Below are 21,037 nucleotides of genomic sequence, written 5' to 3'. Positions count from 1 at the left end.
GGGCAGACTAGATGGACCATGAGGTCTTTTTCTGCCTTCCGTATGTTTCTATGTTTCTAAGACAGCAAAAGGGAGCCTTTCAATACAATGTAGCATTTTATAGAAAGATAAACTGTAAAGTGCATTCTCATAAAAAGTTAACACATGGAAAGCCAAAACATTATTGTTTAAGCTGCTAGTCATGATGTGATTCATACTTCAGCTGTTAGTTTTTTGGTGCAAAAACACTCCCTGCGGCAAAAAAAAAAGCATGTTCCCTAGTGCTACTATTTTTTTAAAGCTGCAATTAACTACTGTACTTTTTTTCATAGAAGGAAAAAGTAGAAGATAGCAGGAGGATCTAAAAACCTGTAAAACAAAAAGGACAAACATAAGAAGTGGAAAGCTGAGAGTTAGGCAACAGAGATCACGGATCAGGGCACTTTAGTGGACATGTTCAGACCTGGTTTAAAAACTGATTTAGAAACTATTCTCAAATTGTTTATTCCACACCCAAGCAGGAGTCTTCGGTGAGGAGCTACAAGGCCCTTACATTCTTTCATGATTTAGTAATAGTCTGATGAAAAGGAGGAAGGAATACTAATAAATCTGCACATGACACCAAATTAGATGATTTAGCTAAGACTTGAGATTTTATCAAGTAGTGATTTCTGACAGTCTCAAAATGGGTGAACAGTGCAGTCAGGCGGTAGGGAAAGCAAGTAGGATGCTTGACTGCATAGCTAGAGGTATAACAAGCAGGAAGAGGGAGATTATGATCCCACTGTATAGAGTGCAGATGAGACCACATTTGGAATACTGTGTTCAGTTCTAGAGACCTCACCTACAAAAAGATATTGACAAAATTGAACGGGTCCAAAGACGGGCTACAAGAATGGTGGAAGGTCTTAAGCATAAAACGTATCAGGAAAGACTTAATGAACTCAATCTGTATAGTCTGGAGGGCAGAAGGAAAAGGGGGGACATGATCGAAACATTTAAATATGTTAAAGGGTTAAATAAGGTTCAGGAGGGAAGTGTTTTTAATAGGAAAGTGAGCACAAGAACAAGGGGACACAATCTGAAGTTAGTTGGGGGAAAGATCAAAAGCAACATGAGAAAATATTATTTTACTGAAAGATTAGTAGATCCTTGGAACAAACTTCCAGCAGACGTGGTTGGTAAATCCACAGTAACTGAATTTAAACATGCCTGGGATAAACATATATCCATCCTAAGATAAAGTACAGAAAATAGTATAAGGGCAGACTAGGTGGACCATGAGGTCTTTTTCTGCCGTCAATCTTCTATGTTTCTATGCTGCTATTCTATTTAAGCATTATTAAATGATTATCTGCATCATTAGAAGAATCTATTGGCTTGACAAACACTTCTTTTTCTTTAGAACCAGCCTTTAACAATTCCACCTTTCACCTTGCATTCTTCTGAAAGATAAGCTTGGGCATTAGTGGCAAGGCCTGAACATTTTTGTAGTCAGTTGATGGCAATATTTATTGGCTGTTTTCTCACAGGGAGAAAAAACCCCCAAGTGAATGGCTAAGTGAACCAGAGCTGGCCTGTGACCTTTCTCTACAGCCTTTTTTGGAAACAAATCCATTGGCACCATTGAGCCCTCAAGAGCAGAGCAGAGGTGCTGAGAGATGGTCAAATCAGAGGCCTCACTCCTTCTATCGCTTCTCTATCATAAGTGGCCAGTTCTGCTCATTCTCCCACAGAACTACAAGCTCAGAAACGCGTATATACACACACACAAAAGACACACCCCACACATTCTTCAAAGGGCACTCTGAGGAACATCTTGTCAAATGGAGGATGAGGAAGGCTACTTGGCGCTTAACATACAAGCCAGAAAACAGCAAAGCCCGATCTCTGTGGCTCTGCAACCAGGTAAAATAACATTTTATTTAGATTAAGAACTATGACTTCATAAGATTTCTAATCATATGTGGGAGGTTGTGTCTGTAGGTAACAATACGCTTTCTACATTCTTACTTCTGCTATTTGTTTGTCTATGGGTTTGATTGCCACATCTGCTAAATATTTTTGATTGCTGCAAGGAGGGAAGTATTTGCAAAGAATGTTAGGCTAAATGGACTGAGAGGTGCTGGACTCTGATCCTCCCAGCTATGAGGCTGAATGGCTAATTTTAGACCAATCACTATCTGCCCTCCTGGAAGACTTGTTTTGGAAGACATCCAAAACAAGTATATAAATATGACCTGCTTTTCTAGTTCAGAACATTTGCCCATTCTTTGTTCTGATAATTTATAGAGTATCTAATACTTTATGGACTTCCACAAAGGAAACAGACTGGCAGTCTTCCACTAATATGACTAGCTTCAATTTGCTAGCAATCTACCTTTGAAGAGTGTTCAGAAACTTCAGATCATGCAGAATGCGGCCGCGAGAGCGATCGTGGGACTTCCTAGATTTGCCCACGTTTCATCAACACTCCGTGGCCTGCACTGGCTTCTGATCAGTTTCCGGTCACAATTCAAAGTGTTGGTAATGACCTACATGACATTGGACCAGAATACCTTTGGAACTGCCTTCTGCCGCACAAATCCCAGCGACCGATAAGGCCCCACAGAGTTGGCCTTCTCCGGGTCCCGTCGACTAAGCAATGTCATCTGGCGGGCCCCAGGAAAAGACCCTTCTCTGTGGCGGCCACTGCCCTCTGGAATCAACTCTTCACAGAGATCAGAACGGCCCCCACCCTCCTTGCCTTTCGCAACTTACTCAAGACCCACCTTTGTCGCCAGGCATGGGGTAACTGAGATACTCCTGAGCACATATAGTTTTACGAATAGTATGATTGTATTGAATGGTTCTTAAGGATGGGTTTTCAAAATGTTTTGTTTCTTTTTAAATATTGGATTTGTATATTGTTGTGATTGTTGTGAGCCGTTCTGAGTCTCCAGAGAGGGGTGGCATACAAATCTAATTAATAATAATAATAATGATGATGATGATGAAATAATAATAATTATTATTATTATTATCATATTATAATAGGTATAATAATAATTATAGTTATAATTATTAATATTATTATAATATAATTATTTTATTATTATTAAAATATTATTATTAATCATGGCTCAGGCCTTGATTGTTCTTACCTGCTGCTACTGATGCACTGCGCATGTGAGTCTCCAGCGTGATTTTGCTTCCGCACATGTGCAGGAAGCAAAAACACACCAAAATCTTGGGAGGTGATGCATGCATAAGATTTCAGCAATTTTTTACTTCCACACATTCATGGAAGCAAAAATAAATAAATAGGCAAAATCTCACGCACGTCTCGTGAGATTTTGCTTCTGTACATGCACAGGAAAGAAAAAAATACCAAACATTAAAGAAAAAAGATAGCAGTGCCCAAAGGACTGGCACTGGAGAGGTCACATGAAAATTGTGCAATATGGCGGCTGCTACTGGTGCGCAGTTGCCTATTGCACCAGCAGCAACCCACCACTGTCGTGGTTATATTGTTGAAAGAAATGCAAATGTGATGTTTGCCTATCTCAGCTTTTAATTTAGAAACATAGAAACATAGAAGTCTGACGGCAGAAAAAGACCCCATGGTCCATCTAGTCTGCCCTTATACTATTTTCTGTATTTTATCTTAGGATGGATATATGTTTATCCCAGGCATGTTTAAATTCAGTTACTGTGGATTTATCTACCACGTCTGCTGGAAGTTTGTTTCAAGGATCTACTACTCTTTCAGTAAAATAATATTTTCTCATGTTGCTTTTGATCTTTCCCCCAACTAACCTCAGATTGTGTCCCCTTGTTCTTGTGTTCACTTTCCTATTAAAAACACTTCCCTCCTGGACCTTATTTAACCCTTTAATATATTTAAATGTTTCGATCATGTCCCCCCTTTTCCTTCTGTCCTCCAGACTATACAGATTGAGTTCATTAAGTCTTTCCTGATACGTTTTATACTTAAGACCTTCCACCATTCTTGTAGCCCGTCTTTGGACCCGTTCAATTTTGTCAATATCTTTTTGTAGGTGAGGTCTCCAGAACTGAACACAGTATTCCAAATGTGGTCTCACCAGCATTCTATATAGCGGGATCATAATCTCCCTCTTCCTGCTTGTTATACCTCTAGCTATGCAGCCAAGCATCCTACTTGCTTTCCCTACTGCCTGACTGCACTGTTCACCCATTTTGAGACTGTCAGAAATCACTACGCCTAAATCCTTCTCTTCTGAAGTTTTTGCTAACACAGAACTGCCAATACAATAGTCAGATTGAGGATTCCTTTTCCCCAAGTGCATTATTTTACATTTGGAAACATTAAACTGCAGTTTCCATTGCTTTGACCATTTATCTAGTAAAGCTAAATCATTTACCATATTGCCGACGCCTCCAGGAATATCAACCCTATTGCACACTTTAGAGTCATCGGCAAATAGGCAAACCTTCCCTACCAGACCTTCCCCTATGTCACTCACAAACATATTAAAAAGAATAGGACCCAGAACAGACCCTTGTGGCACACCGCTTGTAACCTGACTCTGCTCAGAATACTTGCCATTCACAACAACCCTCTGGTGTCTATGCTTCAGCCAGCTGCAAATCCATTGAACTATCCAGGGATTAAGTCCAATCTTCACTAATTTATCTATCAGCTCTTTATGTGGAACCGTATCAAAGGCTTTGCTGAAGTCCAGGTAGGCAATATCCACGGCACCACCTTCATCCAACACCTTTGTGACATAGTCAAAGAAATCAATGAGATTAGTCTGACATGATTTGCCTTCAGTAAAGCCATGCTGATTTGGGTCCAATAAGTTATTGTTTTTTAGGTGCTGATTTATCCTCTTTTTCAGTAGAGTCTCCATCATTTTAACGACAACTGATGTCAAGCTAACTGGCCTGTAGTTACCAGCTTCTTCTCTACTGCCCTTCTTATGGATAGGCACAACACTTGCCATTCTCCAATCCTCAGGAACATCTCCTGTTAACAAGGATTGGTTAAACAAATCAGTCAGAGGGGTAGCAATGACAGATCTGAGTTCTTTAAGAACTCTGGGGTGGATGCCATCTGGACCCATTGCCTTATTTATCTTTAATCGTTCAAGTTCTTCTAAGACATCGGCTTCTAAGATCACTGGAGCTGAATCCGTACAGTTGGAAGCAATGCTATATCCCTCTATAGTATTATTTTGTAAGGTGTCTTTTGAGAAAACTTTGAAAGCCAGTGAAGCAATTAGGTCCCAATTTCACAAATCAAAATGTCATTGGGTATGGCTGAGGAGAGGGAATTTTTTTATCATTGAATAAGGTATTTGGGCCCAAGTGAAGGGTAAATTTCCAAATATGCAAATTGGAATTAAGCGACTACTCATTAGTGTTGGGAGAACTGAACCTGGCTTCAGGAGAGTACCAGGAAGTGCCACCGCCCAGCTGTCACCTTACAAAACAGCCGGAGAGCTGTCGGCCAGTCGGGAAGCGAAAAAGGAGGTGGGGAATCCCACGAGGAGATTCCAGGGGCGGAGCTTTGACGTCACTGAGACATCCTTCCTGGCCAGCTGAAACGGGGACTCCAGGAAAAAACGTCTCAGTGACATCAAAGCTCTGCCCCTGGAATTCCCTCGTGGGATTCCCCACCTCCTTTTGCGCCTCCCGACCAGCCGACAGCTCCCCGGCTGTTCTGGGAAGCGCCGCCGCCCAGCTGTCACCTTCAGAAACAGACAGGGCGCTTCTTAGCGGTCTCTCGAACGCCAAACCCGGAAGTTTGGCAAAAGTTCGGGTTCGGGAGAGCGCCGGGAAGCACCCCGACTATTCAGGAAGGTGACAGCTGGGCAGCGGGGCTTCCTGGCGCTTTCCCGAGCGCCGAACTCAAAAGTTCGGCAAAAGTTGGGGTTCGGGTTGGAGTGCCGAAACCGGACTTTTAAAAAAAATTCGTGTGCCGAACCCAAACCCGAACTTCATTGGGTTCGCCCAACACTACTACTCATCCATAAAGGAACATTTTCATTTTGCATTTTAGTATACTAGCTACTGTCCTTATTTATTTTGTTTCAGGAATGTAACATTATCCTTGGGTTGTTTTGTAGATCGTCCGCTGAGATACCATTGTTATCGTTGGATCATTACTGGGGCTGGATGTGTTGTGATCAGCCTGTTAGTAGGAGCTGTGATAGCACTGCGTATCTGTGGTGAGTCGCTATAAATTCAACACCTTCTGCCCTGAACCTCTGAATATTTTGAAATGTATCTAAAATAAGGAAGCTTACATTTATTTATTTATTCATTCATTCATTCATTCATTCATTCATTCATCCATCCATCCATCCATCCATCCATCCATCCATCCATCTATCATCTATCTATCTATCTATCTATCTATCTATCTATCTATCTATCTATCTATCTATTTATCTATTTATTTATTTGAGTTAGAAGTCAAGCTGTGCTCGGAGGGGGTGTGCTCGGAGGGGGTGTGCTCGGAGGAGGCGTGCTCGGAGGGGGCGTGCTCGGAGGGGGCGTGCTCGGAGGGGGCGTGCTCGGAGGGAGCGTGCTCGGAGGGGGCGTGCTCGGAGGGGGCGTGCTCGGAGGGAGCGTGCTCGGAGGGAGTGCCAAAATCAACTATCTCAACATTCCTGAAGAACAAAGAAGCTTTAAAGGCTGCTGATGTTGCAAAAGGTGTTACATTGTTAAGCAAGCAAAGGCCTCAGGTAATGGAGGAAATGGAGAAGCTGCTCCTTATATACATTAAAGAAAAAGAGTTAGCAGGTGAAGCTTGTATTTGTGAGAAAGCGCTACAAATACACGATGATCTTGAGAAACAAAGTCCTGGTACAAGTAGTGAAGGTGCTTTTACCTTTAAAGCCAGCAGGGGTTGCTTTGAGAAATTTTGAAAGCGAAGTGGCATACATCATGTAGCTAGGGATGGGGAGGCGGCTAGTTCAAACCGGAGTTTGTCAAAGAATTTAGAGATTATGTAAGTGCAGAAGGGTTTGCTCCTGAGCAAGTGTTCAACTGTGATGAAACTGGATTATTTTGGAAAAAAATGCCAGCCAATACATACATAACAAAAGAGGAAAAATCACTGCCAGGGCACAAGCCTATGAAAGACAGGCTCACTCTTTTGTTTTGTGCAAATGCAAATTGTGATTGCAAGGTTAAACCCTTGCTTGTTTATCATTCCGACAACCCCTGGCCCTTTAAAAGGCACAATGTAATGAAAAGTAAATTGGGTGTGATGTGGCGGTCAAACACAAAAGCTTGGGTTACCCAACAATTCTTCACAGAGTGGGTGCGTGAAGTTTTTGCCCCTCGAGTGAAAGAATACCTAACAGGGAAAAAAATGCCTTTGAAATGCCTTTTGGTGATGGACAATGCCCCTGCTCACCCAACCCCACCCCCGCTTTAGAGGAAGACCTAGCTGATGACTATAGCTTCATCGAGGTGAAATTTTTGCCCCCGAATACAACGCCTATTCTTCAACCCATGGACCAACAGGTCATATGTAATTTTAAGAAACTGTACACAAAGGCACTCTTCCGGAAGTGCTTTGAAGTGACAAATGACACACAGCTAACTCTGAGGGAATTTTGGAAAGAACACTTCAACATCCTGAATTGTGTGAATTCAATTGACACTGCTTGGAGTAATGTCACTCATCGCACATTGAATTCGGCATGGCGAAAACTTTGGTCAGAATGTGTACCAGAAAGAACACTGAGGATTTGGAACCTGACCCAGCTCCTGTCATTGATGAGGATGTTGCTGTGATTGATGATATTGTGACCGTGGGAAAGAGCATGGGGCTTGATATTCAACAAGAGGATGTTAATGAACTTGTGGAAGGCATGCTGCTGACTTAACCACAGAGGAATTGATGCACCTACAACAACAGCAGCAGAAGGATATGGTTGAAGAAATATCTTCTGAGGAGGAGGAGAGAAGAGAAAATGTTTCAAGTGGCTTAATTCATGAAATGTGTGCTAAATGGGCAGAAATAGCAAATTTTGCTGAAAAACATCACCCTGATAAAGTCCTAGCAAATAGAGCAGTGAACATTTTTAATGATAGTGTTATGTCCACTTTCAGAAAAAATTTATTAACAAGACAAAAACAAATAACAATTGACAAGTTCTTCCATAATGAAAAGAGACAGGCAACTGCAGAGCCAGATTCTCCTGAGCAAAAAAGACAAAAAAACAGAAAAAACACCCGAAGGGAAGTTACCCCCTGTTTCTATGGAAGGGGAATCCCCTTCAAAAGAATAACATCCATTCCCATATGCCATCACAATGCAGTCACAAAGGTATGTAAATTGTATTTGCAGATGCCTGTCTGCCTCTTCGGGAGTCAGGAATAAAGAGGGAGGGCGGATCGCTCGTGCGTTGCCTAAACGGCTGCAGTTTATTTCTTTTTGTTTCGGTTCTCGACCAAATCGGTTCTCGACCAAACTTTTGGAACAGATTATGGTCGAGAACCGAGGTACCACTGTATTTCTAACATAACTCAAGGCAGTGAACATGCCAAATACAGTAATACCTCATGATACGAACTTAATTGGTGCAAGGAGGAGGTTCGTAAGACGAAAGGTTCGTAAGACGAAACATTGTTTCCCATAGGAAACAATGTAAAGTCAATTAATCCGTGCAACCAAAAAAACCCCCGCAAAAAAACGGCTTTCGGCGACTGCTGGGAAGCCGTGCGGCTGTTTTAAAAGGTGACAGCCGGCCTGGGGGGCTTGCCAGCACCCCCCCGAACCTGGGTTCTGGGTTCGGGGGGGTGCTGGGAAGCCCCCCAGGCCGGCTGCGACCTTTTAAAACACCCGCGCTGCTTTGCAGCTCTCTCCTGAAGCCAAACGCGGAAGTTCGGCTTTAGCGTTCGGCTTCAGGAGACAGATGGGAAGCGGCGCGGCTCTTTTAAAAGGTCGCAGCCGGCCTGGGGGGCTTCCCAGCAACCTCCCGAACCCCGAACCCGGAAGTTCGGCAAAAGTTCGGGGTTCGGGGGGGTACTGGCAAGCCCCCCAGGCCGGCTGCGACCTTTTAAAACACCCGCGCCGCTTCGCAGCTGTCTCCTGAAGCCGAACGCTAAAGCCGAACTTCCGTGTTCGGCTTCGGGAGACAGCTGCGAAGCGGCGCGGGTGTTTTAAAAGGTCGCAGCCGGCCTGGGGGGCTTCCCAGCAACCTCCTGAACCGAACCCGGGGTTCAGCAAAATTTTGCCTCTTCTTACGAACTTTGTTCGAGTTACGAACCAGCGTTCGGGAGGCTTCTGGGAAGCCCCGCCGCCCGGCTGTCACCTTTTAAAACAGCCGCGCAGCTTCCCAGCAGTCTCCGAACGCCGGTTCGTAACTCGAAAAAAGTTCGTAAGAAGAGGCAAATTTTTTCTGAACCCCGGGTTCGTATCACGAGTTGTTCGTAAGACGAGGGGTTAGTATCTTGAGGTACCACTGTACTTCCACCTCCTATTTTCATCACAATAAGAACCCTGTGAGGGAGATTGGGCTGAGGAGAGCGATTGGTCTAAAATCAGCTAGCCGGATTTCATACTTAAGTGGGACTTAACCCAGCAGTCCCCAAACTACGGCCCGCAGGCCGGATGCGGCCCGCTGAGGCCATTTACCCAGCCCGCGGCAGCGTACGAGATTTTACCATCTATATACTAAGTTCCCAAGTCTCCCCTCCACTCTGCTGCTGAGCGTCTGGCGACGGCAAGGAAGAGGAAAGCCAGGGGGCAGGGAGGAAAGCACCCTATGGCAGAGCAGCAACAGTTCCTCTCCCTAAAGGCGAGAAAGAAATTGGCCAACTGCTTTCCTCCCTGCCCCCTGGCTTTCCGCCTCCTCCTCCTCCAGACGCTCAGCTGCAGACCGTCTTGGTCCCTCCAGTGCCGCTTTTTTGTTTTTTGGGGGTTTTTGCACCGGTGAGGTTTGCGTGTGCTTGGGCACTTTTGGCGTTGGGGGGGGTGTCTGCTGCGGAGAGGGAGGGAGAGAGAGAAAGAGGGAGACATAGAAAGGGAGTGAGAGAGAGAAATAACGCAAGAAAGAGAGGGAGAGAGCGGGAGAGTGCTGCTTTTTTGCTTCTTCGCTGCCTGCGGGGAGCCTGGAAGCCCTGCAAGAGCGTCTGGATGGGGCAGTAAACAAGCCATCATGACCCACTAACTTGTTAACGGCCACGCCGTCCTGGATCACAGGGAGGGGAGCTGTTCCCCGGCCAGGCAACGGCAAGGCTGTCCCGATGCTTGCCCGCCACCCAGGCCCCACACTTGGAGCCGGGGACGACAGGCCTAGCCTTGGCTTACTTGGCCCCGGCGTGGCCGAAGTGCGGGGCGGAGTAGGCGGCGGCGGCTGCTTCAGACCCCCCCCCCGAGCTGAGCTTCCTTTGGCTTCCTTTGAGGCACAGCTGCAAAGCTCAACTGCCGCCTCGAAGGAAGCCAAAGGAAGCTCAGCTCAAACAATACAATGTACCATCTAATTTTCCCTGAATAAAATGCGGTATTTTGTCAGTAACTAATATCAATCATCAAAACAGTTGCAAAAGTTTGTTTTCTAATGTTGTCATCCAGGTACATACTTTTCTTTTAATTAAGTTCCCTCCTTAATGTTCCTTCAAAAAGTACAACACCAATTATATTTCTAACTTATTAACCATTATGCCAAAGTGCTTCCTTCTTTCTTTATATATTTTTCTATAAATATTTTTATACATTTTTCTATAAACCAAGAAAACCTTGTATAGCCAATCAGATGTTAACAGAAGAAAATTAAAAACAAAACATAAACATGTATGAATTTGAGACTTCTCTCCCCCCCCCCAAATAGTACATTCCCATTTTGTTTTTTTACGTTAAAACAAGGTATGTGCAGTGTGCATAGGGATTTGTTCATAGTTTTTTTTTATAGTCCGGCCCTCCAACAGTCTGAGGGACAGTGAACTGGCCCCCTGTGTAAAAAGTTTGGGGACCCCTGCCTTAACCACTAGATCAAGCATATACCACAAAGTAACTACACACATTTGTGTAATGGTAATATGGTAGACAGATAACACCTCCTGCCGTGTGTGTGTGCGTATGTGTGTGTCTGAAACCCAAGATGGTGGCTGAAACCATGTGATTGATTCACACAAAAAAGGGAAGGGATTATGAATCTTAGCAGTTACCACTTGGAATTTGATATCACCTGTGCTTTCAAATCATATTATTAAATCTCAATCATGCTTGTGTTTGTTTCTTCTTCCTAACATAAGCCTGGACGTAATAGTGTTACCTCTTTTTTATCCTATTATTTATGTATTTTAAAATGTTTCATCCTACTCTTCAAAACCAAAATGTTCTGAATTAAATAATAATGATAATAATAATAATAATAATAATAATAATAATAATAATAATAATAATATCTTCCTTTCCTCAATTTATTTATTTCCTGTTTGAATTTCAAGCTTTTCACAGAAGACAATACAAGGAGGCTTTTGACAAATCTGTTGACTCTCAGGAGACCAGCAATGACACAGAAATTAAGACCAGATTGGAGAACATTGTCTCTATTATTTATGTATTTTAAAATGCTTCATCCTACTCTTCAGAAAAACAAAATGTTCTGAATTAAATCATAACCAGATGGTTAATAAGAGAGAATGGAGGATTGCTTAGGAAGAAGAGATGATGATGATGATGATGATAATAATAATAATAATAATAATAATAACAACAACAACAACAACAACAACAATAACAATAATTATATCTTCCTTTCCTCAATTTATTTATTTCCTGTTTGAATTTCAAGCTTTTCACAGAAGACAATACAAGGAGGCTTTTGACAAATCTGTTGACTCTCAGGAGACAAGCAATGACACAGAAATTAAGCCCACTTTGGAGAACGTTGTCTCTCAGTTGCCAACATTTCTATGTAAACAAGTCCCGGTTAACTCAACAGGTAATTCCAATATTCTCTCCCTGTGAGATAAGGATGGAGAATATGACCCATCTGCGATCTCTTAAATTTTGAAAAAATTCCATCTTCAGCAGATGTTGGGAGGATCTGAGATGTAACCATCACTTGTCTTTCTACACATGATGGGAATACGAGCTTTGGGATATTGAGGGATATATATACTGTACAGGGTTATTCAAAAAGATTGAACTGGCCTGACTGAAGCCTATGTACTTTAGTCTGGGAATGTAACAGTCGCACATACTTTTTCACCCTCGGCGCATGCTCAGAAGGCTTTGTGCATGCACAGAAGGTAAAAAAAAAGAAAATTATGACATCCAGATGGATGTGCAGAGCCTTATGCTGTCGTTGCTACCGGTTCTCTGAACCACCAGCAACTACCGCTACCAGTAAGCCCGAACCGTGTGGAACTGGTAGCATTTCACCCCTGCTCTGTGGTCACATGAATAAAATTCAGGTGGCTTCACCTTTACAACCAATTGCAGGGACAGTGCAATGCCTCCCCTCCTATTTCCTCCATGATAACCAATTATTAACAATACACTTTAAAGAGAAAGAAAAATAAGGCAAATTAAAACACAGTGGTTTGAATGCTAGAAAACTTGGCTGAACTTTTCTGTCAGTTCTATGGGTGTGGCTTGGTGGGCATGATTTAGTGGGGTGCCACCACCCCACCTTGCCATGAGTGATGACAGGTTGGCCACACCCACTCAGTCACATGATTCCACCACCAAGTCACCCCCACAGAAACTGTAGGGGAAAAATTGGATGTCAACTTTTCTAGATAAGAGCTGGGTGTTCAAGATTTTTTTGCCTCTTCTCAAGAACCATTTTCCACTTACAAACCATTTTTGTTTGGCCTTCAGAAAGATTCAGATGTCACTCGTGTCCTGAAAACTGGTCTTATCATGATGGCAAATGCTACTGGATTTCCAAAGAACCAGGGACCTGGCACAAAAGCCAGGAAGACTGCAGAGCCAGAGGGGCTCAAATGCTGGTGCTGAAGGAACCAGAAGAAATGGTAGGTCAAGGTTTTGGTTGGGGAGGTCAAAGGAGCAATGAAGATAGATGAAAAGAGAGCTGAGCCACAAGCCCCACAATTCCCTGCTTTCTAGATAGAATAGCAATTATATGTGTTGATTAAGCAGATGCTATCTCAAAGTCAGGTCAGGTTGCCATGGGAGGGAGGGAGGGAGAGGAGGAAGTATTTGGAAACTTCAGATCGTGCAGAATGCAGCTGCGAGAGCAATCATGGGCTTTCCCAAATATGCCCATGTTTCAACAAAACTCCGCAGTCTGCATTGGTTGCCGATCAGTTTCCGGTCACAATTCAAAGTGTTGGTTATGACCTATAAAGCCCTTCGTGGCATCGGACCAGAATATCTCCGGGACTGCCTTCTGCCGCATGAATCCCAGCGACCAGTTAGGTCCCACAGAGTTGGCCTTCTCCGGGTCCCATCGACTAAACAATGTCATTTGGCGGGACCCAGGGGAAGAGCCTTCTCTGTGGTGGCCCAGGCCCTCTGGAACCAACTCCCCCCAGAGATCAAAATTCCCCCCACCCTCCTTGCCTTTCGTAAACTTCTCAAAACCCACCTCTGCCGTCAGGCATGGGAAAATTGAAATATCTTCCCCAAGCCTATATAATGTATGTATGGTGTGTTGTGTGCATGTTTTTTAAATTATGAGTTTTTAACTTGGTATTATTAGATTTTTATTGTACATTGTTTCTATCACTGCTGTGAGCCGCCCCGAGTCTACGGAGAGGGGCGGCATACAAAATAAATAAGTAAGTAAGTAAGTAAGTAAGTAAGTAAGTAAGTAAGTAAGTAAGTAAGTAAGTAAGTAAGTAAGTAAGTAAGTAAGTAAATAAATAAGTAAATAAGTAAATAAATAAATAAGTAAATAAAATATGTTAAAAAACATAAAACAAGATGGAACTGTAACTGTATGATAGAAACTCCACCCTTTGTGTTCTGAGTGCATATCCCTTTGAAAAGTAAACAATCATTCAATAGCTCCTTCCTGTCTGATAAGGAACAAAGCAGATTCTGGACTTGTGGGAATATGCTAGGAAGAAGTTGGAGGGAAAAGTTGTCATTAAATCCAGCACTGGATTGCTAATCGGTTTCCAGACTCAATTCAAAGTGTTGGTTATGACCTATAAAGCCCTACATGGCATGGGACCAGATTACTTGCGGGACCGCCTCCTGCCACATGAATCCCAGTGACCGGTTAGGTCCCACAGAGCTGGCCTTCTCCAGGTCCCGTCAATTAGACAATGTCACTAGGCGGGACCTAGGGGAAGAAGAGCCTTCTCTGTGGGAGCCCCAGCCCTCTGGAATCAACTTCCCCCAGGGATTTGTGTTGCCCCCACCCTTCCCCACCTTCTGTAAGAGTCTAAAGACTCATTTATGCCGCCAAGCTTGGGGTCATTAGATTCTACCTCCTGGCCAATGAATGTATAGTAGGTTTGTTTGAATGGGATGTGTGCATGTTAATAGGCCTTTCAGTTTCCTTTTTAAATGCAATTCTTAATTTTAACTTTAATTATTATCTCGATGTATACTGCTTTTATATGTTGTAAGCTGCCCTGAGACTTTGGAGAGGGGCGGCATATAAATTTAAATAATAATAATAATATTTATTTATTTATTATTTACTTACTTACTTACTTACTTACTTACTTACTTACTTACTTACTTACTTACTTACTTACTTACTTACTTACTTACTTACTTACTTACTTACTTGATTTGTATGCCGCCCCTCTCTGTGGACTCAGAGCGGCTAAGAACAATGATAAAAACAGCATATAACAGCATATAACAATTGTTACAATAGTAATAACAACAACAACAATAATAATAATATATGGTATTGATATACTTACGCAACCACTATACATTTATAAATAGCTTCAGATATAGTGCGTGAAACCAGGGATGGGTTCCTCTTACTGGCATACCGGTGCACTATGCATGCATGCTGGCAACTGGGGTGCTCTCGCGTGCCTTCTTACACAATATTGCCTCCACGTATGCGCAGGAAGCAAAAAAATCACTGAAATTTTGTGAAGAGATGCTCATGTGCAATTTTGGTGATTTTCTTGTATGCGCGGAAGCAAAAAATTGGCAAAATCTCTCATGCATGAACCCCCCCCCCACAAGATTTTGCTTCTGCACATGTGCAGGAAGCAAAAAAAAGGGCCAAAAAATTGGAAAAAAAGATGGTGCCGCCCAATGGAGCAGCGAAGACACAGCACCAGAGTGGTCGCATGCAAATTGCGCAATCTGTGGGCTGCTACCAGAACGGCACTCCCTAACGCACCGGTAGGACCCCACCCCTGCCTGAAACATAATTTTATTCAGCATCTGCTGAATGACAGACAGTAAAATCAAGACCTCGCTATTCAGCCACCTCTAATCAAGTGCTTTTTTAAAACAGACTTTTATCCAGAGTATTTCTGATGAAACACAGTCACTATGGATTGGGTTGATAGGAATGTTTTCAGCAAGAAAGTGGATGTGGGTTGACGATTCCCCATTGAATGAAAAACTGTGAGTATTTCTTTCTAGACTTATTGAAATCCTGCAATGGACTATTCCATCCACTACACAACATAAAGTCTAGTTCTGAGTAAAAGTGAATAGAATCAGAAATAATCAATTCAACAGCACATGCAAATGATACTTGTAAATAACTAAAACAAGTGACTTTATTGTTTCCTACTTAAGTTATAGAGCAGTGATGGCAAACCTATGGCATGGGTGCCACAGGTGGCACGTGGAGCCATATCTGCTGGCATGCAAGCTTTTGCCCTAGCTCAGCTCCAATGTGCATGTGTATGCTGGCCAGCTGATTTTTGGCTTGCCCAGAGGCTCTGGGAGGGCATTTTTGGCTTCCAGAGAACCTCCGGGAGGATGGGGGAGGATGTTTTTACCCTCCCCCGGCTCCAGGGAAACCTTTGGAGCCTGGGGAGGGCAAAACACGAGCCTACTGGGCCCACCAGAAGTTGGGAAAGAGGCCATTTCCAGCCTCCAAAGGGCCTCCAGGGGCTTGGTGAAGCTATTTTCAACCTCCCCAGGCATTGAATTATGTGTTTGGGCACTCACACACACTCTTTTGGCACCCGAGGAAAAAGAGGTTCGCCATCACTGTTATAGTGTGCCTAGACCGGTTATCAGATAAGGCATCTTGGATCTTGGGGAAGGTCAAGTGACAAAGCACTATTGTGCAATTACCTTTTTATTCTTTTCCCTTCTCCTCCCCCACCTCTCCATAATTCCATTCCTCTTCTCTTTCAATTCTTTTTAGTCCCCAAATGTGTAAATCAATTCAGTCCTCTTTCAACAAAAAGTTCATATAAGGTTTCTAATCTTTCAAAAAATCCTTTATCAGTGTTTCTGGACAAATAAAAGATGTACTGTATATTGTGTCCGATCAACATATAAATATTGGAAGCAGGGCTGACATCCAATTTTCCCCCTACAGTTTCTGTGGGGGTGACTTGATGGTGGAATTATGTGACTGAGTGGGCGTGGCCAACCTGACATCACTCATGGCAAGGTGGGGTGGCGGCACCCCACTAAATCATGCCCACCAAGCCGCACCCATAGAACTGACAGAAAAATTCAGCCAAGTTTTCTAGCATTCAATCTGGCTGCTTCTAGCCTCCTTGTCATGTTTGCTATGTGTGCATGAGCCCAAGGAGGAAAGAAGGAGAGAGTGGGATGTGGGAGGCCAGCCAGTGGTGCAATTTAATGGTTCTCCAAACTGTGTATAATCATCGCCTCCCATACCGTTCTGTCCATTCGATAACGCTCCACAAGGCTGTAAGGGCTGGTCTGCCTTTTAAAACCCTGCTGAGGGGAACCACACCCAAACCCAGCTGTTGCCAATTCATTGGTGCAAATATCTTTCTAATTGGCCCCGTCTCTGAGCAGCACGTCGCTGTCTCATGTCTATTATGGCCTGTGCGTCCTCATCCAGTGAGTCCAGGCTACTGGCTGGGGAGAGGCCCCCCCGGGGGCTCTCAGGCTGCTCTCCCTCATCCTCTTCCTGACTTTCCTCTCCCCCGTCTGTCTGGTCCCCCCCTCCTGGTCACTGTCCTCCTCCTCCGGGCATGGATCCAGCAGAGACGCAGCCGGTCCCTGAGGAGCCTCAGGCTGAATCACAACACGTTCTATCAAGCCTTTATTTATTTTTATTTTTATTTATTTATTTTGTCCAATACATAGTATACATTGAAGAGAAAGATATGTAATAATATAAGTAAAGAAAAGAATAGAAGAAAAGATATAAAAGTATAGGTGAACATATTTGAAAGGAAGAAAAGATAAATGAGATAAGGAGAGACAATTGGACAGGGGACGGAAGGTACACTGGTGCACTTATGCACGCCCCTTAACCTGTCCGAACCTGCTGAATTTCACCCTGTTTGGAAGGCTGATTATGGGGAATAGAAAAATCCAGCCAAGAAACAAAGGGGGGGGGAGGAAGGGAAGGGGGAGACGGCAGGAAGATAGACTGCTCTTTCTAAAAACCATGATTTTCTCTTTTATTCTTCAGGCTGCAAGAATTGGGGCCCCTTTTAGGAAACAGCTGCGGGATGCTGACTGGGCCAAGGATTGTTGCTGAAACCTGCTTGACTCTCTCCATGTGGGTTTGCCAGCTAGAAGCTTTGGATATAAACACTCCTTTGGCTTGAGCTAAAATGCAGTTTTGGACCCGATTTATTTTATTTATTTATTTTAATTGGATTTGTATGCCTCCCCTCTCCGAGGACTCGAGGCGACTCACAGCGCATAATAAAACAGTAGAAAAACAATCCAATTAATAACATAAACAATCATTTAAAAATTCTAATTTTAAAACTTCAATTAACAATTCCTACAATACTCATTTTAGGAAACATTCATTGGTCAGGGGGAAGTTCGAATAACCCCAGGCCTGGCGGCAGAGATGGGTTTTTAAACTCTTTCGGAAGAAGGCAAGGAGGGTGAGGGCAGTGCGAATTTCCGGGGGGAGCTGGTTCCAGAGGGTTGGGCCCCCACAGAGAAGGCTCTTCCCCTAGGTCCCGCCAGTCGACATTGTTTGGTTGTCAGGACCCTAAGGAGACCAACTTTGTGGGACCTCACCGGTCGCTGGGATTCGTGCGGCAGAAGGCGGTCCCGGAGGTATTCTGGTTGATGCCATGAAGGGCTTTATAGGTCATAACCAACACTTTGAATTGTGTCCGGAAACAGATTGGTAGCCAATGCAGTCTGTGGAGTGATGACGAGATATGGGCTTGTCTTGGAAGGCCCAAAACTGTTCGCGCGGCTGCATTTTGGATGATCTGAAGTTTCCGAACACTCTTCAAAGGTAGCCCCACGTAGAGAGCATTGCAGTAGTCGAACCTCGAGGTGATAAGGACTATTCTCAGATACGCCCAGATACGAAAAGGGACAAAGTGCACCACTGTGCCTATTGTCTCCTGTCCTAATGTTTCTCTCTTACTAGTATCATATAAACATTGTTATATCTTTGTATACTACCAATACGTACTGATTTTAATACCATTGGGGTTTTAGATTCACTGTTTAAATTAATTGGATTTGATGTTGTATTGATTTTTTTAATATGTTGTAAGCCACCCCGAGTCCTCAGATAGGGACGGCATATAAATCCAATAAGTAAGGTAAGTAAGTAAGTAAGTAAGTAAGTAAGTAAGTAAGTAAGTAAGTAAGTAAGTAAGTAAGTAAGTAAATACTTGAATAAATAAATAAATAATAAATAAATAAATAAATGAATAAATAAATAGTGAAACAAACTGCACGGCCACAGCACAGAAAGCCCATTTCTGTCTCTTTTCTCATTAGCTGTGAAGGGCTACCAAAACCTTTACTACCACACTGTGGGCGTGGCTTATGCAGGACACCCTGCATTTTCTTTCCACATCTTTGAGTGCAAATTGGGTGCTCTGGGGTGGAGCTCCATTTTCACTACCCCCCTGCATTCCCCTCTCCCATCGGGCAGTAGCCCACCCCTGTTTAACTGGCAAGTGGAACCCATACCACATCTTTTATATCTTTTCTTCTATTCTTTTCTTTGCTTATATTATTACATATCTTTCTCTTCAATGTGTATTATGTATTGGACAAAATAAATAAACAAACAAACAAACAAACAAACAAACAAATAAATAAATAATAAAGTGTCAGATTTGCTAAAGTGCTTTCTCCCATCCTCAATCCAGGAACTGAGAACTAAAGGGAGGAATGAAGCAAGGATTAGAGCTCCAGTTCAACCAGATCAAGTAAAGGATTTAATCGAAAAACAACAAAAACATTTTAAAGAATATGATTCCCCATCCTCAGATCTTTCTCCCTGTTAGCAAGTAGGGAACTAGATCAGATGGACTAGGCTACACAATTATGGTATTGGCCTTGCCAAAAGAAAAGAATAATTATTGAAATGTCACCACAGGAAAAGCTGGAAGGAAAACTGGAAGCTGACGGGCAGTCTGGATTTTCAGGCCCTTTCAGTAGGCCAAAAGGCGGGGGCGGGGGGGGATGGCAGAGATTTCATCTTGAGGGATATTATATTCCAAAGGCAAGTGTCATGATAGAAAAGGTTCTTCCTCAATACCAAATTCAAAAGTAATAAATTTAAACACTAATTATACATATTAAGATACCACAGCACCATTATACCATTGAAGGATAGATATATGAATGATCAAATGTTATGAAGAATTGGAAATGTAAATATGTAACTGATGTACAACAAAGTAATAAAAGGACTAGACTTAAGCTGCACATCAAACTTACTACTCATAGAGTAGTTCAAATGTAAATAACGATATCAAAATGTAATTGATAAAGCAGAGTGCTTTATTTTTTATTTTCTTAACTTCTTTCACATCTATCTCTTTTTTCTCAACCTTTTTCTTTTCTCTATTTAAATCTTTGTGTACGGAGTGTTGTATTATATGTATTGTAGTTGTGTGATTTTATTGTAAATATCTAATAAACTTTTAAAAAAAAGATAGAAAAGGTTCTTCTCCTAGAGCAGTGGTTATTAACATTTCTAATGGCGCAACCTCTTAATACAGTTGCATGTGTTGGCATGACTTCCAAGTGTAGCACCAATTCTCCCAACAGAGCTTTAAGCTGATTGGCAGGAAGGTCAGAGGGGCACCCCCACTGTAAATGCCTGATTGTAAATCTCCCTCTTCCTTTGGGAAGCAATTGCACCGCTTAAAGCCTTAGGCTCTTTGTCAACAAAGCAGATCTCTTTTAGGAATGTGTGCTTGGTTCTAAACCACAAAAGTTAATTGAAAACATTTTAAAGCTAGGGAGTTTACAAATACACTGTACACCCCACATTGCCCTTTGCCAAGGAAACACTGTGGATGGAACTAGTAAAATCAGACAGAGACCTGGCTGAAAGCCATTAGTCGGTAGGCATCTCTTCCTTTTCTCATGAGTCATATATAATCCAGACCTGGCCAGGAGACAAAACATAGAAACACAGACACATAGAAGACTTTTTACTACCACACTGTGGGCGTGGCTTATGCAGGACACCCTGCGTTTTATTTCCACATCTTTGAGTGCAAATTGGGTGCTCTGGGGTAGAGCTCCATTTTCGCTACCCCCCTGCATTCCCCTCTCCCATCGGGCAGTAGCCCACCCCTGCTTAACTGGCAAGTGTCAGATTTGCTAAAGTGCTTTCTCCCATCCTGAATCCAGGAACTGAGAACTAAAGGGAGGAATGAAGCAAGGATTAGAGCTCCAGTTGAACCAGATCAAGTAAAGGATTTAATTGAAAAACAACAAAAACATTTTAAAGAATTTGATTCCCCATCCTCAGATCTTTCTTCCTGTTAGCAAGTAGGGAACTGGATCAGATGGACTGGGCTAGACTAGATTATTGGCATGGCCAAAAGAAAAGAAGAATTATTGAAAAGTCGCCAAAGGAAAAGCTGGCAGGAAAACTGGAAGCTGGTGGGCAGAGTCTGGATTTTCAGGCCCTTTCAGTAGGCCAAAGGGTGAGGGAGATGGCAGAGATTTCATCTTGAGGGATATTACATTCCAAAGGCAAGTGTCATGATAGAAAAG

The 21,037-nt window shown here is 42.9% G+C and overlaps 1 protein-coding gene across 1 annotated transcript; it reads left to right on the top strand.

Annotated features, from left to right (window-relative positions):
- Nucleotides 1-1,805: 1,805 nt before the first annotated feature.
- Nucleotides 1,806-17,640, top strand: LOC139159377 (killer cell lectin-like receptor subfamily B member 1B allele B). The gene is made up of 6 exons (XM_070736696.1): nucleotides 1,806-1,887; nucleotides 6,075-6,176; nucleotides 11,763-11,912; nucleotides 12,797-12,951; nucleotides 15,378-15,490; nucleotides 17,502-17,640. The coding sequence occupies exons 1-6, from the start codon at nucleotides 1,806-1,808 to the stop codon at nucleotides 17,638-17,640; spliced, it is 741 nt and encodes a 246-aa protein (XP_070592797.1).
- Nucleotides 17,641-21,037: the final 3,397 nt, after the last annotated feature.

The sequence above is a fragment of the Erythrolamprus reginae genome, chromosome 2 (genome assembly GCF_031021105.1).
Source record: "Erythrolamprus reginae isolate rEryReg1 chromosome 2, rEryReg1.hap1, whole genome shotgun sequence".
NCBI lineage: Eukaryota > Metazoa > Chordata > Lepidosauria > Squamata > Dipsadidae > Erythrolamprus > Erythrolamprus reginae.
The sequence above is the reverse complement of the archived record's forward strand: the minus strand, read 5'-3'. Positions and strand labels throughout refer to the sequence as shown.